At 37.8% G+C, this 27,033-nt stretch overlaps 1 protein-coding gene and 1 long non-coding RNA gene across 2 annotated transcripts; one reads left to right on the top strand and one right to left on the bottom strand.

Moving 5' to 3' along the window:
• Positions 1 to 285: 285 nt before the first annotated feature.
• Positions 286 to 25,350, bottom strand: LOC136423955 (neurofilament heavy polypeptide-like). Its single transcript, XM_066412356.1, has 7 exons — positions 25,151 to 25,350; positions 11,585 to 11,725; positions 10,932 to 11,054; positions 9,353 to 9,430; positions 5,754 to 7,658; positions 1,815 to 1,835; positions 286 to 403 (listed from the first exon to the last, which is right to left on the bottom strand). The coding sequence occupies exons 1-7, from the start codon at positions 25,224 to 25,226 to the stop codon at positions 396 to 398; spliced, it is 2,352 nt and encodes a 783-aa protein (XP_066268453.1). The 5' UTR covers positions 25,227 to 25,350; the 3' UTR covers positions 286 to 395.
• Positions 18,976 to 21,079, top strand: LOC136424278 (uncharacterized). Its single transcript, XR_010753851.1, has 2 exons — positions 18,976 to 19,413; positions 20,079 to 21,079. It is a non-coding gene; the product is annotated as an uncharacterized lncRNA (long non-coding RNA).
• Positions 25,351 to 27,033: the final 1,683 nt, after the last annotated feature.

The raw sequence follows: 27,033 nt of genomic DNA, 5'->3' as shown, positions 1-27,033 counted from the left end.
AAAGTTTATTAAGATTCATTGCATTAAAAAGTAGGTAACTGGACCAGGCGTATTCAACACTACAAAGAAAATTGTACTACATAAAAAAAATAAAACATCTGAAAAAGTTACTAATATATGGCATTGAATATCAGATGTGAAAACTGGAAACAACATGGGAGTAAGGCCCACGTTAAAAATATGCCCCTCTTAAAATTGTTCTTATGTCATATCATCAGATATGAAGCTTTCCAACATTCCTGACATCAAGCATCGTTCACACAGTGCAATCCTTGAAGAAAGTCCTCTGGTATCAGTCAAGGGCTGAAGGTCAGGGGTCAGAGGCTGGCTCAGGAGTTGGAGGTCAGGGGTCAGAGGTTGCCTCAAGGTTTGGAGGTCAGGGGTCAGAGGTTGTCTCATGCTCCTGTTGGTTGAAAAAGGAACTTGGTGCAGCAGCTCGGACGAAATGTGGATTCCGTCGAAACGGTCAAGATTTCCAAGGCTTGGATGACCATGATGCATCACTCCAAATCTCATGGCATGCAGCCGGTACATGCTTGGTCCATGCAGCGGCAGCGCAAAAACAAACAATACAGGCTTTGCTAATCGCAAACCTGGAAATACTGCCACTCAAATTTCAGGTACTGCAAAAAACTAACTTTTCTGCTCGTAGTATAGATCTAGAGTTGCCTTTGAACTCCAAAATATTTCCACACACAAAGTCACACCATGTTCACACTGCAGTTTCGAATATCTTCTAAAACAACAACCGAATGCATACTGTTTGTAGACATGAGAGACTTGTTAAACAAGGAAAGATAATGTGATTAAGATAGACCAATGGAAACCGGCCATTTAATCACATTAACACTGATGTTAGATTGACTGTGAGCTTCTCGGCTCCAGCATCAAGCATTGGGGAGGGAGGCATTCTTTGCAAGCAAAAATGGGAATGTAAAGAAAATGCAGCACATGAGTGCATTATCATTAAAAACCTTGTACATTTATTTCATTATGGACATACATGTATTACAAACACCACACATTGTAAAAGTTTATACCACCACAAAAAAAATTGTTATTAGATATTAATAATGTCTCTAACTTATTCTTTCACATGCCTTACTTTGCCTCTTTCTGTCTTTCTTTTTTGTTGTAGTATCTGTTTACAGAACACACAAACAAATTATACATTAAGTTCAAACACAGGTTATTGGTAGTATGTAGTATACAACCACATATTCAAAATATCAGAACTTATGGCAGTGTTGTCAAGTAAAATTTAAAAAAGACCACAGGTGGAAGATTGTGGCATAATTGTTCATTTCACAATTTTGTTTGTTGTATTAAATGTATGATGCACCTATTATGTATTCTTCTGTGTTATACATGTTTACCTACATGTACATGTAAGATGTACATTGTAGACGAGTCCTAAACTTTGTAATTTGTAGCACTTAACTAGACTAAGTAAACTTACAAGACATGACGTTTTTTTTATTTTTGTCAACTTGACTTGAATGTCATCTCCTTGGAATTTTTTCAAAGTTCAGTGTTTTGTGTTTTGTAATACCTGCTCTTCAGAAACACTAAAAAATTAAATATTTCTGAGCAGTTTCCCTTAAAGTTTATGAAAATGAATGTAGACAAGGGAAGAAATGAAATATGGAAAAATTGAGGAATGAATGAAGGAAGGAATGGCCGAGAGACAGTATGAAAGGACAGCAGTCGCGAGTCAGGAATTTGGTAAATGATTTGTACAGCACAGTTTTTGTTAGTTTTGTAACAGTTGTTTGTTTTTTCTTTAAAAGATTACAAATGTGGAGAGCACTTACCTTTTTCTTCTGCTGGTGGTGCTGAAAAAGAAAAGAAAATGGAGACTGTTACAACCTCAAAAGATAACGCACTTTAAAGTATACTTATTCATTGTGACACTGTATAGGAATCTAAAGTTACATGTACAGATGACAGCAATTCTGAGTAATAACAGTGTCATGTTCAGACTTCATAAAAATTCATAATTCTGTATATATAAATATGTACTGAGTCTCTCATCCTATTAACCAGTTTTATATTTGTATCAAAATCAAACTGTCTTCGTAAACATTGCATCATAAACCATAATATAAGAGATTTAAACATTTGTACCAGACGGGATAGGTCAAAAGTTATTCTACCGTTGAAAGAAATTACAGCCACTTGCACACACATTTTACTGAATTTGAATAATACTTTTGATATGTGATCATTATACACCGGTACCTAGAGAAATCAAGCCTTTGACTAATTAATCTCAACAATGTCCAGATGAGTAAAACTATCATGCAGACCCAAACTCTAAGACAATGAAACAATACAACATGAAACGTATTGAACAGTATCTTCCATAAGTTCCAGTATTGACAGTAAATGTGAAAATATACTAACTACAGGCCTAAACAACATGTACAGTACACGAAACATGCTTTTTACAGGTTTGTGATAGCAAAACCTGTTTTATTTACTTCTAATCTACACAGTGTAGATGCCAACACTGACATTCAGATGAATGGCAACATAACACAATGGATTCTACGATCTAGGGAAAAGAACTGAAAGTTACGCCTCTAAAGAGCTGGATTCCCACTGGTAGTAAATGATATCGGTAGTTGGAGTCAAAACCACAATCCTTTGATACATATGGAATACAACACGGTGTATTCCGAAGGCCGGTGCGATCCGCGGGAGGGCCGGGACCGAGGGTGATACAAAATATACCATGTATTTCATTTATGTCCTACCCGCTCAAAAACACACACATTTCAATGCGAAATGGAAAAGAAGTTGAGAGAGGTTTGTGTCCTCCAGCCAAAAAAACTGTAGAAAAATCGATTCCAACCCCTGAATCCGGTATTCGAATTTTCCACAGCAGTGAATCCGACGCACTTGAAATGCATTCTAAATATTCTATGGAAGCTCGTGTGATAACCAAAGTCATTGCCCGGTCCGGAACACCCGTATCTAATGCTTTGCGGCCCAGGTATGAAATAAAAATGTATACATCTTTTTATTTATTTATTGGTTCAGCATGTACATGCCAGCTGCAGGGTCGCCCAACTAGCCGGAGGCTATTACTAATATAAATGCGAACCCATCTCACACCGGGGCATGCCCCTACTCTTTTTCGAAAGGTGTGGTGGGTTCTTGTAGTACGTACGCGGGGTGTGGCTCTCCCAAAACACTGGACCTCCATTTAACGTCCTATCCGAGGGACGTAATGTTATGCCCATTGAGAACACCATGGCCAGGAAACAGGACAAAGGAACAAGTGAGCTATGGACAGAACAGACAACACTGAACTTGCACAGTCATGCAGCTTGCAAGTCTTACTTTTTGTGACTGACAGTTCGTCCTGCAACAAGGTGACATTCAAGGGAAGCACTACACCTTGGGCATCGGGAGGGGCAGCAGACTTGTCTAACGCTTAAATCAGTCAAAAGGAAAGCAGGCTATAACATATGTCACATCATATCAGTTTTGAAAATTCACAGACACAAATTCAGCCACTGAACTAGCTAAAGTGTGCAGTGCAGACTGCTCTACTTCTGAATTATGATTTTGCAATAATGTACAATATACTATCTATGGGTGAGTTGTATGGTTTCAATAATTACCTAAACATTACCAAAAGACAACAAACCACTGTGACAATACTTAATGACTGAGACGATTGTATGTACAAATGTGTGAACCACAAACTGTTACGGACAAAACGATTCAAACTTAGAGACTCTGACTAGATCTCTTCTAACCACCTTTACTCTTATGACCGTTTTAAGTAAAACGTAATTCAAAACATTACTAATTCATGACTGCTGTATGAAGTGATGACGCAGGCATGATTTTAGTGAAAAAAAGTCATTAAAAAGACTCCTCAAAAGTCACAATCTAAGACAGGATTGGATTAATGGCAACAACATCATGGCACCAGCCACCGCTGAGCATGCCATGTGCCTGCAAAGCTGATATGTTATGCCAAAGAGCAGTTGATACACATTTTGTAGATCAACTACGTGTGTGTGAACAGATACAGACGTACATACAATGTACATGTATACATGTCGACATCTACATACATGGAGACCACATGTAAATCTATGCCAACTTACAGTTCCTGACAACTGGTTGAAGGTGGATGTTAATAGGGATGATGACGTGAAAGAGAGAAGCTGTAGGTGCATGTAAGAAGGTGGAATGTACAATGTTCAATGACATTCAATTTTGAATCAGCTACATGCATCTGACGTGTGTTATATTGTAAAATAATGCAGAAATGTTTGAGATTTTTGCGGTTAACTCTTTATCGCAAACTTGAACCACCGTGAAAAGCTGTCCCATGTGTGACTGTTACAGCGCTTTTCAAACGCTTGTCAAAACCACCCCGAACACTCCATTTTCTCCCTCCTGCGAAACAGAATCCCCGCAAACATTTCTGCATTTACAGTATTTGAGTGTAATGATACAGATCATGCATGCTGGCAAAGCACGTTCAAGCTACAAATCTTACTTAATTTTCTATATGATCCAACATAACATGCAGAGACGAAGCACCAATGCCTTTACATGCATGTGCAATGCAATGCTTGCCTGTTTAACCTACAAATTGATTAATGAACAAGACATTAGAGATCTCTAGTCTATATCTACATGTATATGATAGCAGCTACAATACTAGTATGAAGTATGTAAAAAATAAGCTAAAATAACTTATTACTAATGCTAAATATACATGACAAAAACTACAACTGTACTGTTATTTACTGCTACTACATGTACTATACTGATAGGCTAGAGTTCAGAGTTTGATCATCAATATTAAGGTCTTACATTCCTGCTCTACAACATCTTTTCCTGAATCTTGACCTTTGACCTCTGTTGTTGTAGGAACAGGAACATTTGCAGGATCTGGGACTTAAAAAAAACAAGAACCTTAAACGGTTCCTTCATCTAACGAAATATTAATATATGTATGACAAGCAAACTCCTTTTCACTCTAAGAGTCTAATAGAAAGTTTAATGTACAGTCAAGAACATGTGATGATGGTTTAAGCAATATGGGGTAGTGACAGAAACAACTAAAAACACCAAAGAAAAACAAAAAAGGCAATTTGAATAGAGGATTGTGTAAGACATTAGTGAGAATGTTCTCTACTTACTAGACCATTAAATAGTAAGTAACTAACCAAAACAAAAAAGTCAAACAATCTTCATGCAAGGAAGGCAAAAAAACTAAACATTTTCAAAACTGTTCATGCTTTGATGTTTGCAACAAAAATCAATAATGAATAAGTGAGAACTGTTTAGCAAACCTTAAAAGCTACATGCATGCACTTGGTACTTGTAATTTCAATGAAAAGTCCATGGGAAACACAGTGGCCATTTAAAACCCATTTTCAACCCCATAATCTATTTTCAAAAAATAAACGTAGCGCAGCAAGACCTATCTTTTGGATAAAGCTTAGAGTGAAATCCATGAAAGAAAATCTGTTCAAGTACAAAATTTAATTCAAATTTATATTTTTTTTACATTCTTGAGAAGGGCCTCGCTCCATAACACCTTGTTAATGCGGTATAATTACGAAAGTTGAAGTTATCTATAAACTATAAGTACAAGCAGCAACATTTTTATGTCATGTACAGTCACTGGCACGCTTTGCAAAGACTGTAACACTTTCTAATGCTCTTTAAAGATGTTAGTAACAACTCTCCAATCAGAGATCACACTTAACCAGTACCTTCTTCCTTTGGCTTGGAGTACTTCTCCAAGCTTACTTTCTTGGCTCGCGGCTTAGCCTGCGGAGGTGGTGGCCGGACCGCCTTGGGGATCTTAGGCTCCTCTACAACTTTCTTTAAGACAACTGGTTTCACTTTCTTCACCTTGGGTTTCTGGCCTGCTAGCTTCTTTGGTTTGAGTTTGTAAGGAGGCTCTTTGGGGACCCGTTTTGGCTTCAACTTGTAGGAAGGTGCTTTCTTTTCAGGTGGAGATTCTTCCTTTGGTGGTTCTTTCACAGCTTTGGGTTCTTTCTTAGGGTCTATTCTCTTGAGGGGTACATGTCTTTGTTTCTCGGTTGGTTTGGGTTTTTCCACAGGTTCTTTTGGTGCAACTTTAACTTCTTTAGGGTCTTTGACGGCTTCTTTAGCTTTTTCTGGTGGTGTTGGCTCTATTCTCTTGAGTGGCATATGTCTGTGCTTAACTGTTGGTTTCGCTTTTTCAACAGGTTGTTCTTTTGCAACTTTCACATCTTCTTTAGGTGGTTGTTTGGCAACTTCTTTAGGTTTTTCGGGTGTTGGTTCTATTCTCTTCAGTGGTACATGTCTGTGTTTTGCTGGTTTCACTTCTTTGACAGCTGCTTCTTTTGCAACTTTGACTTCTTCTTTAGGCGGTTCTTTCACAGTTTTTGGCTTTTCCGCAACTTTTTCGGGTGGAGTTGGCGCTATTCTTTTCAGTGGTACATGTCTGTGTTTAGATGGTTTTGTTTCTTTGACTGCTGGCTTCTCTACTGCTTTGGGTTTCTCTTTCGGTGCTTTAACTTTCTGTTCTGCTGGTGGAATCCTTTTCAGCGGCACATGTTTGGCGCGTGGCGGTCTCTTGGGTTCCTTGACGGGTTTCTTAGCGTCTGCTTTCACGGGTTTCTTCTCTACGGCCGGTTTTGCAGCCTTTGCTTTTTCAGCTTTTTCGATTTTTTTGGCCTCAGCTTTAGGTTTTTCTTCTACCTTTTTTTCCGGCTTTAACGGTTTAGCTTCTTTCTTGGTAGCAGGTTCCTTCGTTTGTTCCTTTACAGGTTTCTCTGGCTTTGTCTTGACTGGTGTTTCCACCGCTTTTGAAGTGGGTTTAGCGGCTGGCTTTTCCTTGACTTCTTTGGCAGCTAGTTTTTCTTTCGCGTCTTTAGTGACTGGCTTTTCCTTTGAGGCAGGTCTTTCTTCTTTGACGGCAGCTTTTTCCTTAACATCTTTGGGCACAGGTTTTTCTTTGACTTCTTTAGGCGATGGTATTACCTTTGCCTCTTTTGGAGGTTTTTCTTCGGTAGGTGCTTTTTCCTTCACTACCTTGGGTGTAGGCTTTTCTTTGACATCTTTGGCTACAGGTTTCTCCTCTTTGGGTGCAGGTTTCCCTTTTATTTCTTTCGGTTTGGCTTCTTTGGCTGCAGGTTTCTCTTTTGTTTCTTCTGGTTTGGCTTCTTTAGGTGCAGGTTTCTCCTTCTTAGGAGCAGGTTTTTCATCTTTGACGGCAGTTTTTTTCTCTACTTCCTTCGGAGCTGGCTTCTCATTTGGAGCAGGTTTCTCTTTTATTTCTTTCGGTTTGGATTCTTTAGGTGCAGGTTTTTCCTCCTTGGGAGCAATTTTTTCTTCGTTGATGGCAGGTTTCTTCTCGACTTCCTTAGGAGCTGACTTCTCTTTTGGAGCAGGTTTCTCTTTTACTTCTTTCGGTTTGGATTCTTGAGGTGCGGGTTTTTCCTTCTTGGGAGCTGGTTTTTCTTCTTTGACGGCAGGTTTCTTCTCGACTTCCTTAGGAGCTGGCTTCTCTTTTGGAGCAGGCTTTTCCTTTACGTCTTTAGCGGCAGTCTCTTCCTTGGGAGCAGCTGTCTTCTTCAGAACCGGTACTTCTTTCTTTACTTCTTTTGGAGCTTCTTCCTTCTTAGCTGTTATGTTTTTGTTTGTTTGTTTGTTTGTTTGTTTGCAAGACAGACAGACAGATAGACAGACACAAACAAAAAAGAAAGAGGAGAAATCTTTGTCTTGTGAGCTAAGAACGATTAAGATGACTACGTCTCACATGCCTCAGACAGTTTAAACTTGTTTCTCCATGCTTTCAAAAAGCACACATTTAAACATGCTTGAACAATCAGACATCTGCACTAAACTTTTGCTTTGCAAACCAAACAACAAAATCTAACTATGAATGGTGGCGTACAATCTAACTACAAAGGTAGGTTCTGTGTATGAAACATGATGGTATACTATCCACCAATCTAATATACAATTTTTTGGGTTCTCAAAAAAAAAAACCCTGATAAACCAACTACGTATACCAGTCCTACATGTATATCGTAATTTCTGTATACCTACATACTTACATGCATACACACATCAAGCCATACAAGCTACCTACCGGTACATACATGTATATGTAATCAACTGTACAAATAACGAAGTCCTCACAGGGACTTAAAGAGACTAGCGGAACTCTGATGGTTTCTACACCAGCACGTAAAAAACAATCTATGTTGCACACCCACTGCAAACTCTAGTTTGATATCCATCCTACTCTAGCTCCAGTTTTCTCCTCTAATTTCTTCCCTGTAGAATAGCCTGGCCCCAGTGTCCCCATTTAAATGTTTGGCCCTTATCTCATGGATTCTTTTCAGGATTTCAATATTTCTAAGAAGCAGTGGAATGGGGATCAAACTTGTAGACGCAGATCTGAACCCCATTAGGTCACACCAATTTAATTTCTTGGTTAACAGATTTTTTTAATCTTAGCACGCAAAAAATCATGAAAACAGAAGGCTGGGATGAAAACTTGCACCTGACCCTGTTCACTCCCTGAAACTGTGTGAACCAAAGTACAAACTTTCCTCTGAGATTCTGTTTTCATGTTGATTCTCCAATGTAGCATTTAAAAAAAAATTCTGTTAACCAAAAAATTAAAATGGTGTGGCCTTACCATGCTGTTATAGATCTTGAGGATTATGCAACTTGGAGTCAATCAGGATTCTGGTGTACATTTTACTGGAATATTCAAAGGCCCTAATCTACATAGTTTACAGGGCTCTTTAAATGTCATGATCTTAAAACGGCACAGCAGGAGAGTAGCTAATGTTTGATGGTTCTGCGAGCTCTAAAGAACAATTTTGACAGCAGTCAGTGTCTTCTCCATCGGTGTTTTCTCAATCTTAGCATGATTTCTATTGGCCAATGTTCTCATGGACCATATACCCTCAAAAGCAATAGGGTAAATTTGCAGGTGAAAAATATGTTTGACTCTCTGGCGACTTTGAGATTCAACGACCTTCTGTCGATTAACAAATTCGGCCCAAAAAAAGTTTGTTGAAAGCGTCATGCCAAATTTAACGTTGCCAGACTATTCTACAATTATACGCCAAAAATAGTTACTCAAGCAACTGGATAAAATTTTGTAACAGTCAGACGTTTCAGATAGCACCGGATATCTTTCGACAGTGACTAAAGAATTCAAAGATCTGGCAAAACCAGGTTTTATACCAAAACTCTGAATAGTACGGTATTCTACAAGGAAGCGGTCAGAGGAGAGAACTGGAGCTAGAGTAGGACAGATACCTGGCAAACTCTAGACATCTATTCAAACAACTTGTACCTTCCTCTGTCTTAGACGGTTCCTTCTTAGCAGGCTTCTCTGCCTCGGTTTGCGGTAGTTTTATCTTGACTTTCTTGGCTACAGGAGTAGAGAGGAGAGGTAAGGAAAGAAGGAACAGACAGAGCAAAGACAAGACAAAACAGAACGAAAGACAGAAGAGGTTATGTTGGTGTAGAAAGTTTTCAGGATTGGCTGTGGGTAAATGACTGGGTTTTCTTCAACTAGCAATGACTACTGACTGCATATACCTTGTGTGAGCATTTTAATACATATGATATACAATAATATGTATAATATATTTCTCTCTAGATATATAGTATAAAATTATACATGGAATACAAAATGTTGGATTTACATACTGTAGTTCTTGTTTCTTTCACTATAACTTTATGTTTACTGTTTTCACGGTCACCCCTGTACCGTGAACTTATCATCACCGTGAAAAAACACCTGTTGTTATCATTGATGATTCCTTCACACATCCGTTCTGTAAACCACTTGTGACGTGAAGTTAAAGTTCAGTGAAAATGTCCATTTTCCTTACACTGTGAAATTTTTCTATCGTGAAGATAAAGTGAATTACAGTATTACATGTACATGTATTCTGTGCATATAGTATTCTCTCTCTCCTCTGTAAAACTCAAAGCATGTTATTACTATTTTTAATTATTATTCAATTATTATTATTCTTTTGAATACACACTCAGAGCTTGCATGTAGAAGCAAGGGGGAGGGGGCAACAAAAATGTATCATGACACTCTGAACTTTAAAGCCGTGACCACTATGTATATTTGACAGCGCAGTGCAACTGCTAAACTGTACAAGCAAGCCTTTGCAAACTCTAAAGCCTTAGTTTCTTCAAATTAGGTCAGCAGAAGAAGTATAGCTAGCCCACAGCAAGACTGTCAGACAAAAATGTCTGGAAAGTTAAAACCATTATCCTCTTCATCAAACATAACAATGTACCTCTTATATCTTGAACAGGTAATTAGGATCTGTCTAGATGTAACTTAAGACATCCTGTCTACCAAAAATTGGGTCATAAGCAGGTGTAGACAACATGGCTAGCGGCTGTTTTTAACAAGTCAAGCAGATAGCGTAGAACTGGGTCAGTTTGTTTTACATGCGGGCAGTCTAATCCAGCTGCAAAAAGAGCCTTCTGCAGTTACACTATAGGATGGATACTGGAAAATGTCCATGTACAAGACCCTTTCTCATTAGCAAGCTAGGCCTGTGCTTTGGTATTGGAAGATATTGGTGTAAAATAACTATTTAGAATGAGCTCATAATCAGACTGTCTTGAACTATCAATGTAAATGCAATGTAGATGAATTGTAGGTATAACTTACACTTAGTCTAATAGAGTACTAAACACTGCTCAGTACGAATTTGGAAAGACACAGGAAAATTGGAAAAACTAATTTTGATTACAGAAAGCGTTGTACATTTTAGTATTTTGTTACACATCAATTGAAAAATTACTTATCTATACATTGTGGTTTCCTTTTTGACTAATTTAAAATCAATCAAAATTCCAAGTGTCTTTCCAAATTAAAGATAATGGTACTGTTTGCTTACCTTCTTTCTGAGGTTCCGGTATGACTTCTTCCGCTTTCTTCAGTTCCTCTTCTGGCAGTTTCTCGGCCACCGGCACTTCACCGTAGGAGATCTCAGGTTCCACACCCCGCTCTGTTATTCTGGCTGTTTGAGAGAAAACGCAAAAAATTATGACTTAAAATCATCCTGGGTCCCGGAGTTCCTCTTCAGGCAGTTTCACGGCAACCTGTACTTCACCGTAAGAGATCTTGATTCCACACCCCGCTCTGTTATTCTGACGGTTTGAGAGAAAAAGCAAAAATTATGACTTAAAGTCATCCCGGGTCCCGATGGATGTTTTCAAGGTTGGCTGTGAGCTACATTTCATGTAGCATGTCACATCATCCTCTCCCATACGTAGCTGTAGTGCTACACATTTTGTATGTCACATCACCCACCAAAAAGACTGCATTTATCATAAAATACATGATATTTCAGTGCATTTTTCATTAACTTTGTGGGAATGCTTTGGCACCCCCTGAATAATATATAAATAACATTGTGATTTGAACCACTATGTAGCTAGCAATAGAAGGATAACCATCTTTTACAGTGGTGAACAAAATATTCATGATGGTAGGGTCCAAAATTGATTGCCTGTTCTTTAAATGATGTTAAACTTGACCTGTCCTTACCGATGATGCCCTTGTAGTCCACCAGTTCCAGTTTGACCACGACCACGGTCCCCCACACAGCCACCACGGCCACCACCAACATCCACACCAGGAACGCAGACGGCTTCTCATCCTTACCCCCCTTCTTAGTTCCATTCACTGCTGGAGAGGGGAAAAGCAGGAATGAATTACATGTGTTCTTTGAAATTGTTAAATACTAGTATTAGAAATAGTCGATTGTTATGTAACTACAAATTGCCATACATTGTACCCGTTACAATTGTTGCGCAATTAAGTTCTTCTTCTATTAATATTGAGCATTTCAGTGTCTTTTTTTAATTTTGTAGAACTCACACACACTGCAAACAATGTGATCTGTCTTGCATATAATGTGAACAGGAACTACCGGTACTTTCTTTCTTTCTAATTCTAATCTAAATTCTTTCCTCACTTACTACAGAAGTACTAGTAAGTTCCCACAAACTTATAATGATTGAATGCATGGCCTAATTGACAAAAGAGACCACATTTAGTAAAAAATAATGAATTATATTTGTTGCCCTTTATAGTAAGTTTCAGTTTTGTTCACTCCTTGTCCATTGGCCGTTGGAGCGATCTGAGTTGAAATGGATTATCTGATTGGACACAAGGCTTAGGCCACACCAATTTTATTTCCTGGTTAACGGAATCTTTTTTTTAAATGCTAGATTGGAAAATCAACAGGAAAACAGAATCTCAGAGGAAAGTTTGTTCTTTGGTGCACACTATTTCAGGGAGGGAACAAGGTCAGGAGCAAGTTTTCACCCCAGCTTTCTGTTTTCATGATTTTTGTTGTTGCTATAATTTAAAAAAAAACTCGTTAACCAAGAAATTAAATTGGTGAGGCCTAAAGGGCCAGAATTTAGACAGAGTCAATCCCTAATTTGGAGTCAACATATCTACGTCTAATTGTTTTAGAAAACATGGCAACTGGAGTCCCAAAATTAGGATTCATTGTAGGATTAAATTGTGCTACAAGTATGTACACCAGTTGCAAAATGCATATATGAATGTTTTCAAATTTGAAAAGCCTCCGCTCTTATAAAAATACCATAATCATATGGTATCTGTCAGTTAAATCTACATTGTACAATTGAAACATTGGCATATGTTATAAGTTATATCCTAACCTGCGCCCTGAGTAATTAGTTAGTATAGAAACACATGTTGACCCCCCATAGGTAAGAAAATTGCCTAACCCCTTTAATGTAAATAGACTAATCCATGGTACCACTAGGAGTCAACGACCTTTGTATGCAAAGTCCAGATTTCTGGGACACTGTTTCTTACTTTGACCCAGATTTTCCTGCACATGTGGCACAATGGACACTTTGTTTGCCCTGTTGGCAGTTCAGTTGTTTGTTCTAGATGGGCACGGCAGACATTTTGTCTGAAACAAATATGAACTTTATACTAGTCTTATACTGTCTTAAAAAGGCTACATGTATACTTTTTTCACATATCTATCCTGAAATCAGATTAATGTATTTCATGAAATACAGTATGAGCATTTTGCTTTACAAGAAATTCAAACTTTGCATTCAAGATTTGTGGGTTACAAAAATGAAACTACATCAAAAATCTAAAATCATATGTACAGAGATACATATATGAATATGATACAAAATATTTTCCTGTCAGTGTCCAAAAGACAATATCAGAAAACATCCAAGACTGCACTTAAGCTTGTGAGCGTCAAATGATTAGTAAATAATTTCATTACCTAAACTTAAAAGTATCTGAAAAAATAACTTGACCAAAAACCCAGGCAACCATCACGAACACACACATGCACGTACATGTGCATATACCAGTTGTATGCTCACAGGCGTGATTAAAAACCAAACACTGTGACCTTTGTCACAATCTCAAGTTACAATTGACACACTTTTTCGACAGAATATAATTTCAGAAGTGTACTAGAAGCTTCTGATCAATAGCCCCCCTCTCACCCTCAAATACAATGTACACAATTGTACATGATATTGTAAAATGTAGTATAAAGGTCTTCCTAAATTGCAAACATAAATGACATTGGCATTATCATTTTACATTTGTTAGGCCACACCAATTTAATTTCTTGGTTAACAGATTATCTATAAATAATTTTAGCACAAGGACATCATTAAAACAGAAGGCTAGGGTGAAAACTTGCACCTGACCCTGTTCACTCCCTGAAACTGTGTGCACCAAATTACAAACTTTTCTCTGAGATTCTGTTTTCATGTTGATTTTCCAATGTAGCATTTTTTTATATTCCGTTAACAAACATATCAAATTAGTGTGGCCTTAATTCTAAATGAAAAAAAATGCAAGTCAGACAAAATAGATGCACACAATACAGTAAGTCAGTAGTTGCAAATCTGAAAAATATTTTGCAGTGTTCTTATTTTTGTGTTTTTCTCAGTGACCCCTCTATTGCAATATCACAACATCACAAAAACATGCTAAATCTTGTATTGCAGTGGTAGAAATACTTTTTTTCAGTGTTCTGCAATATTGCAGAATGTCAAAATTTTTTTCTGCAATTTGAAAATATTTTCTGCAAATACACATGCCTCCATACTACATGTACAACTTTCTCAACTTAATAATGCCTACTTACTTACATTATATCTAGAGCTTTGCAACATTGCTGTAATTCTTTATTCTCTCACTCTATCTTTGATTATCACTAGCAAAGTTTTTAAGAGGAATAACATGCATGTGGGTGAAAAATATTCAAATTAATAGCGAAAATTGCAACAGCAAAAGTATGTTTATTCAATATCAATCAAATCAAATATTCGTTTGATCATTTAAGTATGTGTATCAAAATTAAAAACAAATTCAACAGCCTGCCTGATAAGAAGGACAAGGGAATTATATCATTGCGAGAAATACGTGTTCTGATGCCTATTATGATTAATGAATAAGATCGCACGACATGTGACACAGCCACGGCCCACAGAAAACATGACGAAAACCGAGAAAAAATGTAAAATTAAAAAAAATGCTCTTATGCAAACCTTGGCCTCTGTGTAGTTTTTTTGTATAAATCTGAAACATTGATATCGGTTTCAAACATCGGACTCCGACTTCGGACATTAGGGGAGACTCAAGAGACGTCCCGGCGATGTTAGTTTTTCACGTGGGTGCCCCCCTCCCCACCGTGTCGGCACAGGAGAAAATGTTCCGTCTTTTCCACACAGGGCGGTGCTCAATATCTATCCGAGTAGTTCTCAACTTCATCGCTGCCATCTGGGCTTCAAGGACCACGGGCTAATGTAGTGGCCACCGTTTCGTTCCTTCTGTCATCGCGCCCATGCCCCATGCTTGCGACATAACGTTACATGTTTACGATAGAAACATCCGGAAATTGTTTTCCCGACTTTTGCCGACCCCGAGATCGTGACCGCGGAGATTAGCGAGGGTTGACGGAAATGCACGAATTTGACATTTTCTCACATGATTCGTCCCCGAAGTTATCACGGAAAGTGTCGAAACCCCCCGAAAAAACTGACCTCAAGTAGCACCAGGCAGTCGGAACGCACCGAAACGCCGCCATCTTGCGCGGCGCTGTGGGCTTCAGTTTACTTGGTACTAGTAAGTCAACAACAACAACAATCAATATAATCTCCTGAATTGAGAGCCATTGATTCCCGACTCTGATTTTTTTCTTCTGCAAATTTGCAGATTGTTTAATTTTTCTTCTGCAATCTTGAAAATCTTTATGCAATTTGCAGATTGCAGACGGGTATTTCGAACGCTGTATTGCTACACTACAGTTGGTCCAATCGCTAACCTAAAAGTTGTAGTGAAGACCTTCTTTTCCTCTCTTACCACGAATTCAAGTCCCCGCAAACATAAATGAATTTACAGTAAGTACATGTACATCCTGTACAAGAGAACTCAAGTCCTAGAGGCAGGCCTTGACCCATATTGTAGTGAATGAGTGATACATTGCAGTGTACAGTATGTATGCAAATGAGATCCTGGAAGCTTTAGATAAGTCCACGCAACATAGCAACTGTGGACGATTATATCACAAATATCTAAAGCATCCAGATATGACGCGATAGGCCTAGGGTAAAGTTGTGATTTTTCATGTACTAGGTACATGTAGTAGTGAGTGTAATACAGCTTTACTATTTTATATGTACATTTGTACAATGTAGAATACAACACGGTGTATTCCGTATCAAATACACATTTCAAAGCAAAATGCGCCAGAACTTGAGAGAGTGTCCTCAAACAAAAATCAAACATCAATTCCAACTTCTGAATCTGGTATTCGAATTTTCAACAGTGGTAAAAGTAGAACCCCCAAAGTTATCGCTCGGTCCGGAACACCCGGAACGAATATTTTTGCGGCCCAGGTATGACATAATATCAAGTTATATATGGCTTGTATGTATTGGCCCAAACACACATGGTCACCGCTACTCTTCTCAATAATTGTGTTGGGTTCTTTAACATGCATCTAGGTACACAAAGCTACCTGCTTCATGCCCCCCCCCCTCCGAAAGGACGATGCGATGTCCTGACCCGGATGCAAACTCAGGCCACTGGCTCCACGGAATTTGAACCAGATGTGGCGAGTGGCAGAGTACACAGACCTCTACACCACAAGATTAAAGACATCAGCTTGTGATTTAAACCAATCTATTTACTTGACTGAGCCTAATGCAAAGGGCTACAGAAATAAGCCTCTAAAAATAGCCTGTTGCCATATCTAGCACCCCAGATGAGAGATTCCTTCTTTTCAGTTTAAACCTAACAGCAATCAAGGAGTGAAGACTAGTTGAAGTGTACTGTACTTTTCCTAAAAATATTCTCAAAATTCAGTTTATGACTTTGAATATACAGTCGGAATAGGAAAATGCTGGAATTCCACCATCTTGCAATAAAGACTAATATTCCTTGAAATATTTGTTTATTTATCTTGATATGGACTTTGCATTGTCATAGTTGCAATGATTTTTAAATTGGCAGTTACTACTCAATACTATTATTTATTAACAATAACATACCACTACTCTGGATACATGTAGATTGATATTCAGTTATGAAAACCATGACTATAGTATAGGAGTCTTAAATATTCAATTTGCGTTGATCTCTGACATGATGTGATTTTCCAGAAAAACAATCAGAAATAAATTTGGTCTGATCATTGTATTTTCTGATCCTTTGTTACTGTTTTTTTAAATTTATTTTCGAATATATAAATAGGAACTCAATTTCCAATATCATGCACTAGCTGATATAAATTATGTTGTTTTCAACAACACACTGCTTGTCGAACAACTACATATGTGGACAAGTTCATGTGCATACATTGCTGACGACTTCTATGGCTACAGTCTGCCATTTTAGCTTGTATCAAGGTTAAAATGGAGGTCAAAGGGGGAGGGGGGTGTAGTATCGCACATCATACCATATTGTCTAACAGAAACCGTTATGTCACAAATAATATTATAAGTAGTGTGAATTATTTTTTTCTTCTTCAGTGCTACAGAAAATAGAAGAAATAAATTCATCCGGACTTAGATCAGATATGGCGGTACGAAACATGTCCATTAATTAAACTGTCCTAATCAAAAATAGAATGCTGCTCAAACCCCAAACGTGTAGGTATGTATAGCCCATGCTCTACTCCCGTATATACATTAGAATGTCCTAACCGTATCTACCACAGTCATACGTTCGCATCTACATCTTAGGAAGCTAGCAGCGCGTATATAGATATCTTTAAACTAAACGATTGTTTGAAAAAGGAATTCTGAACTGAAATGGTTATCAGAAAATGTTCTATTTTCAGAGACAGTCAAAGTGTCCGGGAATATAGGCAATACTAAAGATTGGTTCGACAATATAGACCTTTGTAATAATATCTGGACGAGACAAAATACCGGTACATACTCACCCAGGACTTCCATACTGGCTATACAACGTACATTGATACAGCTGTTTGGGTCCGTATCTGTTAGTGGGTTGTAAGATGACAAGGTCACTCTTTGCTAGAGACCACCCTGCCATATATGACCACCGCACGTTTGATATCATCCCCGAGGTCTTTGTGACGCTTCAGTCTATTTTGGACGGATCTAGGATGTAGCTAAGGTTGTAAAGGACTTGCTATATCCTCCAAGTTGGTTATATGCATTGTAATTTGTAGTGTGAATGCGAAATGCATTGTAGTGTGAATGTAGGTTGGAAATTCATGTGTATTTGTGTGAATGATTGTATGATTGGAAAATAGCTTCAATGAAAAAACTACTTGATCTAAACTTGGTGTTGGACTCGTTTCGTAATTCAGTTTCAACATTTAGTCTTCTTGAGAACTGTATACGTAAGTTCTTTGATGTGGTATTTTGCATCTTTAGCTTTAATTTGCTTAAGCTTAACCATATAGCTTAGTTAGAGCTTTAAAAAATGCGTATCTTCAATTTTGTCTTAGGCTAGCAATTTTTTAATCAGTATGCAAAATTTATGTGATGATTAAAAATAAGGTTTAGAAAACCAACAATTAGCCTGGAATTCAAACGCATGAGCCATGATCTTTAAAAATGCAAATGATAACCATTTCATCTTTTCCCTGTATACTGTAATTCTTTATTTGTTAACTGTAACTTAATTTTAGCTGATTTAACAGTCACTAGTCAACAGCTAAAATTTCATCATCGCATTAATATTTGGAACAGTAAAGTTTGTTCCCATCTTTGAAATTAAGTGCCATGACCTATTCCATTTTCCCCTAACAACTATATTTTCCTGTCGCTATATTAGAGCGATTTACAGTATGTAATGTACATGAACTTTCATTGACTGCATTCAGCAACAGGTTGAATAAGTAAGTTCTGAAATTAAATATATATTAGAGTGTCCAAATTGCCACAGTTTTTACGAATTCATTTATAAATACATGTAATATAAGTGGTGTAAGTGTTTTATACAAATGTATTTGCCAGTTATTAGAAAAAAAGATATGGTATGTTCAGTTTCAAACAGCCCCCCTCCCCAGGAGTTGTAAAGTTAACGACCTGTGAAATCACAATGAGCTTAAATTTTTCTACTCAATTATGTACTACCCTCACCACATTTACCACATTGTAAATACATTAGTACAATAGAATGACCAGAATGACTAGAATTATAGGGGTGGCGCACAGACCGAAATTTATTCTCCGGGCCCGTCAAAACCGAAAAATGAGCCAAATTCAAGGCGTACGATCTGATACATAACGGTCAAAAATCGCTTACATTTTTATATCAGTAGTTGAAGAAGGTTCTTAACTCAATATCTGTGAAAGATTTACTAAAATACCGTCAACCATAAGCGAGAAATCGCCCATCGGGTTACGCGCGTTTCGCCCTCGGGAGCAGCACTTGGGGAGGGCCGGCTCCGCTCCGGTCCAAATACGGAGGGTTACGTCACTCGTAAACAAGAAAGATAGTCGCCAATTTGTAGCCAACATTACGAGCTTCAACTTGATGTAAGTGGCCAGCTTGTGCGACTTCCATGGGTGAAAATATTCACATTTTAATCTTTCAAATCGAAATTGCGGACGATGGTACCCTTTAAAAAATTTTTAGCCACTTATATCGAGGGAAAATTCAAGAGATTGTCGTTATTTTGGTACCAAATTCGCATATATTCGAGCCATGGTGGGTTCCGAAATCGGCTCATACTTTTACTATTGCGAGCCAGGTTTGGGAATGAAGCAAGATGGCGGCCGGCGGCCCGGGCGCTACCGACCGCTGTAGTTCGGAGCCGATTACGTCGGCATCGGGCCAAAATACGGACACTTCTACCACCCAAATGCCAGGTAATGTCTTTTTCCAAGTCTTTACGTAGTTTTATGTGGGTTTTGGGGTATTTTTATGTCAAATTTGGCCGCATGATTAACGGTAAACACTGTTGTTTCTGTATGCCGCATGCCGGTAGCTCAAATGATTTGAATTTGCCGTTTTTACGTGGATTTTCGTGCCAGTGGTTGCATGTATGATTACTATGAATCATTTTCAACGCCCTGTGGACGCATTTGGTTCCTGTTTTTTTTGCTAGTGCCGTAATCTAAACTTAAAATGCAGAAAACTGTACTTGCTATCCTCACCTTCTGCTGTCACTGCTAGGGGGAGGGGGGCGGCGGGGATGCCCAGCTGCCCTCTACTCGAGTCGTAGTTTCCGTTGTAATTTATTTTATTGAGTAAAAGTATAAACCTCACTTAACAGAACTATGCTGGTCTGTCAATTTCATTAAGTTGTTACATTTATAATGAATGATAGCCTTTATTATTGTATGCAATTACTAGTACTACTTAGTATACTAGTATATGTATGATAGCTATTGGAGGAAATACCGGTAAACCGTAAATACCCAAGTATCCAAGTTTCATATTTATCTCATCATAGATTGTTTGAAATTTGTGTCTGCCATGTGCATGTAATATATAGTTTGAATTTCAACAGACGTTTTCTCTTTTGACACAGGAATGAAGAGAGTGAAGAGGAGGAAAGTGATCAAGACCCAACAGACATGACAGAACTGCCAGTGAAACAGAAGACGAGACTAGATATTCTATTTGCCGTTAATAACTTTGTAGTTTTGGTACATAAAGAGAGTGAACTTCAGTAACTTCTACCCCTAGTAGTGATCAGCATGTGTGTGTCTAGGTTATCTCAGCTGGATAGAAAAACCATACAAAAGTAGATTTAGTTTTTGTAGTTGATTCAACTGTACTGTAGAAATAGTTCCAGACCGGAGAAGCAATGTCCACCTGTTCCATGATCCAGTTGTCTGATTCCCGTAAAATTAAAATGTAATACATGTACAATACAATAAATACTGTGCCACGCAACTGCCCTGCAACAAGAAAACGAAGTCCTGCAGTGAAAAAAGGGGAAGAAATTAAATGAGTGCTGGATATTGAATTGTCGGACCAATATTGCAGATTGTACGATGAATGATATTGGTGTGTACAAATGTAAATATATAGCATTGGGTAATACATGTAGTTCATTATTTCTGGATCAGATTATATTTTTGAGGCTAGATTTGAAATCAGCATGTGTCTAAACCTCTATGTACCAAGTTTTTTTCTTTTATCTTCAAGTATAGGGAAGATATGGAAAGTTCGCATATTTAATTAGCGGACGCGCATCACATTACCTCAGGAAATCAATTATTCATCATAATTCATAATTTCTGAAGCAAATATGTATATTTCGTGGCCTTATTTAGATTCAGCATGTTACAGAGCCCATGTATGCCAAGTTGTTTCCTTGTATATTGTACGGTTACAGAGATATCGCAATCTTGCATATTTAATTAGCCGACTTAGTCTCTGCACGCTAAGATGTCCTGTTCCCATGTCCATTTTTTCCCACTTTTGGTGATATTTTGATATGAGAAATCTAAAGAAATGATGAAGGCAGAGCTACAAGCTTTAAGGGCCTGTTAATATCATTGTAAATAAAGAGAATGCAGCTTATTTGGTGCTTCTATTGTGAATTATTACTGAGTTATGACAGTTTTAAGATATTACATTTCAACGTTTTTACGGATTCCGGAGAATTTGAGGACTAATTCTCAGACCTTTGATGGGCCGTAACTCGCTAACGGTATGTCCGATTTTGTTGAAACAAAAACCATTCTGTTTCTTTCACAAATACCTATCAGATGACATCAAGTTTAAAAAGATATGAAGAGTTTGAAATTTTTGTGTACTACCCCTACTAGTAGAAATATAAACTAAAACCATAAAATATTAACTGCCGAAATATGTGATAGCTAGTCTTCATACATGTATCTTGGAGATTATGAATAGACTTCAGTTTCAATAATATTTTTTTCTTGGAAAACATACATGTAAGAAAGTATAAGAGAAGAAGCCATTAAAAAAACTACTGTAAATTCCTATATTTTTGCATAGATCTAAATTGTAGTCAGCAATTTGCAGTGGGAGCTGAAAAAGGTGTCCTAAAATTTCATAGTGTTATAAGTTCACAACTTGCAATTGAAACAATTTATTAGGGCAGTGCAGTAGAAATCCAATGGAAACGCGATGCTTTTATGAAAGAAAGGTCACCATGAAAATGAAATTAAAGTGAACATTTCAAAATCTACAGTATATGGTTACTTAGAAACAAAGCCATTCAGGGTGACAAAAGCATTGCAATCATCTAAAAGCCTCTTTATTCTGTCAGTTTTAATTTCTGGAATCATCATTTGAAAATGAAAGCCAAACAATTGGTCTTAGCTAGGAACTTAGCTTTAGGAAGTTAGTATTACAAAATACCACTGTTTCCCCGATATTAGATTGCAACTCAAACAAGTTGACCCAAAAAGTCCTAGATGTAAAAATTTAGTTAAAGCAAACTCAGCTCTTTGCTTGGTTGTCTGGAAGTTTGTTTGTCGAAGACACACAAAAATGGCGTGATAACTTCATACAAACACACGTTATTCACACTCATCGAGATTTGTTCACACCAAGGAGGTTTAAATTAAAACCTCAGTTTTTACACCATGCATGTTTGAAAACTGTCTAATCATTATCACCTATTGCTAGACTACATAAACAAAGGTGGAAAAACAAATTAACTATTGAGACAAAACTGCTCCATATGCAAGAATGGAAGCTTGGCGTCCATTGGATTCAGTTTCATGACATGAAACTGTCTAATCGTTATCACCTATCGCTAGACTCAAACAAACAAAGGTGGGAAAAACAAATTAACTATTGAGACAAAACTGCTCCATATGTAAGAAGGGTTCAGCTAGGTGTCAATTGGATTCAGTTTTATAATTCAATTGCACAATAGTTCAAAACCCACTGAACTTTGTACAAATTCAATACAGATGACTGCCATTATTATAGGCTTACATGGCTCTCATTTAACCCTCAAAATGTCAATAGCTATATCAATATCAGTCTGGCCACTTTGAAGGTTAAACCTGTTTGCATTATACTTTTAAAACATGTAACCACATGTAAATCTCTGAACATTTGTATAGAATAGGCTTGCCTTTGAAATTTTGTGTACAATGATTCACTTTATTTTCATGGTAGCAAAATTTCATGGTAGTTGTAAGGAAAATGGACATTTTCACTGAAATTAAACTTCACGGTGGCGGCAAGTGATTTACAGAACAGATGTGTGAAGGAATCATAAATAATTACAACAGGTTTTTCACGGTGATGATCAGTTCACGGTACAGAGGTGACCGTGAAAACATAAAGTTACAGTGAGAGAAACAAAAATGTATTTTTGCTACTTTTAGCTTTACAGTTCTTTTTGAAGTTTTTCTGATTTTTCCTTCTTTTTCGTGAAACGGTTGTGTAGTGCAAGGCATCAAGTGGTTGGTACAACTAGGACCTGAGAAATTTGTACAGGTGATAAATTATAATGATCATATTCATAAATGGTCAGATAAATGATCAGGATCTTTTAAAATGTAACTGCCCCCAGCAGCCAAGGAGGCTAATCTTCCTAGTTCATCTTAGCAATAAGGTCACATCTGGACAGTGGTAACTGTTAGTACTTTGACATTAGGCCACAGCAAGTTGATTCTATGGATGACATCAACACAAGTATTCATTTTTAATTGATTTCGAAAAATAAAACAAGCAAGAAATGTTGTTCTCCTCCGACGATGGTCAACATCACGAGAAAATACCAAAAATGGGAAAACATGTTGTGATGTAGCCTTGAGTGTAGTTATACAAGGAAGTTACACTGGTGTGGTTAGCCTCCGTTGCAGACTCTGAAGCGGCTTTTTGGGGGGCTAAATAATACACTTTTTGCAGCCACCCCGTAACTATCAGCCATCCTGTAACCATCAGCTGATGGTTACAGGATGGCTGATAGTTACGGGGTGGCTGCAAAAAGTGTATTATTTAGCCCCCCAAAAAGCCGCTTCAGAGTCTGCAACGGAGGCTAGGTGTGGTAGCCTTGAGTGTAGTTGATAAATGATGCTAGGCTAGGCTACCATACTAGTGTCACTTTTTGCACTTCTTCAATATAGCAAAACCTCCTTCTCAATCAATCAAAAGACTTCTTTGCGAGGAGGTTATAATCTATAAGGGGTGGTTGTAATACCATTAACCTGGATGCCAGACCCCTACTCTCTGTAACCACACAATAGATATTATAATAGAGATTGGGGGTCTGGCATCAAGGCTATTATACCATATTCTGGTGTGTCAATTCCAATTCTTATTACACGTATAATATTTATAGTCTCTATTTTGAAAAAAAATTTGGCATGTTCGGTTTTTGTTTGCGTCCTCGCATTAAATTGGAAGTCTGCAGATCTAGAAGATGTCATCCATACAATTTACTTGCAAAGGCCTTGTTAGCATTCTCAACTTACAGGATATGCAAATCATAGAGTGTCTGACCCTTTTATAACAAACTAAACATAAGGTAGGGAGCAAATAAGACATTGGCATATGTTTTTTCGGCATATGCATACAGGGTCTCATCTAAATTATTTTAGCAGGGACTTTATTTTGCAGTAAAAGGGCAAAGGAGGGTTTCACGGTAAGAGGTCACTGAAAAAATTAAAACTGCCAGAAACATTTAAATATTCACAGATTAATGATCGGCATTACAACATTGTGAAAATCCGGTTAACGAGATCTGATAGTCCATGAGATTATCACGTCTAGCGATGTAATAGACGTTAAACAAGGACAAACAACAGGATAATCACACACTGCTCATAATTTGTAATCATTAGAATGTGAGTTTTTGTGACTAAAAATCATTGAAAAATACAGAAGACACCCCCCCTCACCACCATACACACAAAACAATTTTTCCTATGAAATTGAAACAGAACAAGTTATCAAAGTATTAAACTTACTAGTACATTTTAAATTTATAGTGCACAAATTCTAGAAGCAAGAGCGCAAAATTGACATTTGTTTCCAAAAAGAAAAAAAAGAGGAAAACAAGAAAATATGACATAATAAACACAAAACTATTTTACACAACAGCAAATCAACACGAGTCATTTTTGGGGCCTAAGAAACTACAAAAACAAACATTTAACTTTCATTTTAGATAATATTTGTACATTAAAAAATGGCTAAACAAAGAAATTCCCAATCCAACACTTCACATCTATTTATCATAATAATTGTGAGCTCAATACTTGATGCATTGAGCTCCCGGTCAAGTTTAAACGCTTCGGTTTTAAATAATTTGTATGAAAATTGACACATGCAAAACACATACTGGGGATGCCAACGTAGCCATATTCGGGAGGGACCACGTCACGGGGGGATAGCGGCAAATTCCTGCTTTCCATATCCGTAACAACCTCACTTAAATCCCCGCAAGGACACCGAAACGTCATCGATATCTATAAATCACTGACAGATACTGTCGTCTGCCATTTGCAACAACTTGTTCGACTATGAAAGTTTTCTTGTGGTTGAGGGAAAGAATTTTAATGTTAGGAATTATCTATAAAATTATGGTTTCGCCCAGCTTGTTGCCGCGTTTGCAAGTCTCGATATATAACAACCTACTTTTTATATTTGCATAACGCCTACCTTTAGCTTTCTTGCCGTTCTTCGAGTCGGTTTTCTCGACGTTTCTCTTCCGTACTTGCTTCTCGTCTCCTGCCATTGTTTTATCGGGGTGGCGCGGCGCGGGGACTGCAGATATCGGGGGAAAAAGAATCGATGACAGCCGCTAGAGTGTACCACGTCGATTGGGGGACTGGGACCGTCTACACTCGCGTGAACTAGCAAGTCTCGCGAGATTTCGTGGCTTGTCGGCGAGAGTCTTTGAACATGGAAACTTTCACATTTTGACTCTATTTGGTTCCACAATTAGCTTCATATTTCTGCTAGCTATCATTTATGTGGTCCTTTACAAGTAGCCTTATTGGCTTGGCTTTACATTTAGTATTTTAATATAAAATCACATGATAGACAGGATAACAACGATATGAATACAGAAGTAGAGCAACTTTCACTTTCCGTCTTTGTTCTTTGCGGCATGGTATATTGAATAGGTAACATATTTGCGGCAGCATTTTTTTCCCTGCAATAGATTGTTTGCGTTTTCTTGTTGTTGTTAAAAACGGAGTTTTAACGATTTTGACTTCTAACATCTGCTTGGAGATTAGCTTTTGTGTCAAACAGAGGGGAAGGGCTATGTAATTCCTCCTGCTGTTTTGTAAGATATTAGGAAAGGAAAGGACGTTGGAAAGGCTAAAGGTACGTAGTAATGATGGAAAAGAGAAATGATTAAAGAACAAAGTAATCAAAAAAGCGGCAAATCATTTTGATATTGTCTTTTTTTCCAATTTTCTCATTCGTTACGATTTTGGTGTAAACCTCTATGAGGTGCGAACTAAATGACAAGAATATACTAGTATTTCCGATAAGTACACGCAAAGCCGTGGCGTCCTCTTGCGACCAGATGCATATCTGCAGGCACAAGATGGCGCAACTACAGGGTTTTTGAGCCAGCCCCTAGGCCCTAGTCGAACGTGCAGGCTCGGAGTTTAGAAAACAAAGAAGACAATTGTTTTCTTACCCTTGTCTTTTTGAGACTTAACCTTTAGAGGAAAGGCATCTTATGATTCAATCAATACCGTCTCCCCCTACCACCCAACAGCTACAGACAGAATATCAGGCAGAAAGTCTCGTTACTTTATCTTTATCTTTATTAGAAATTGCAACAACACAATACACAGTGGAACGTCAGGCAGACAAGCTGATATTGAGGACCACTCCACTGGTCACAAGAATGCACTTTCCCCATTGGTTTACAATATTAATTAAATCTCATTCCGGAATCTGTCCTTCATTGGCTATGTATGCTGACTAAAGTAATTGAAGTAACGCGACGAACAAGTGCAGGAACTCTTGATAGCGATTGAGTACGGTATTGCAGCTGTCTGTTCGAAATAAAATCATTCACCAGGTTGTATTATTTCAGCCAGTAGGTACCCATGTGAGTAATGAGGCTGTAAAAGGCACCGTTTTTTTCATCACGAAGATATCGATAGCGCTATCGCGACCTCAAAACCACCGCGAACACTCTTTTGTCTCCTTACCATGAAATAAAGTCACCATGAGTTTAAATTCATTTAGCACTGCTCTAGTTAATGCATTTAGAACTGCTCTAGTAGCTGGTATAGCCTGACTAAATCGCGCTCAGAGTCTAACGGCCCGACGGTGACCGCCCCCTAGTTTCCCGCCAAATAGGTTACAGGTCATTGATCGAATTCATTCAAAGGGGGGATATTAAAAAAAATAGGTGTTTGCATTCGAAAGAAGACCATAGTGTGCGTATTCAACTTTTTCAAACATTGTGATGAAATTATGATGTTAAGCATTTATCATCTTCTGATTGATTTGCAGAAACTTTGTCGTTTTAGATCTTAAAAAAGAAGAGGATGTATTTAGGAATGTGCTTATTT

This window comes from Branchiostoma lanceolatum, chromosome 18 (assembly GCF_035083965.1).
Source record: "Branchiostoma lanceolatum isolate klBraLanc5 chromosome 18, klBraLanc5.hap2, whole genome shotgun sequence".
NCBI classification, from domain to species: Eukaryota; Metazoa; Chordata; class Leptocardii; order Amphioxiformes; family Branchiostomatidae; genus Branchiostoma; species Branchiostoma lanceolatum.
The sequence above is the reverse complement of the archived record's forward strand: the minus strand, read 5'-3'. Positions and strand labels throughout refer to the sequence as shown.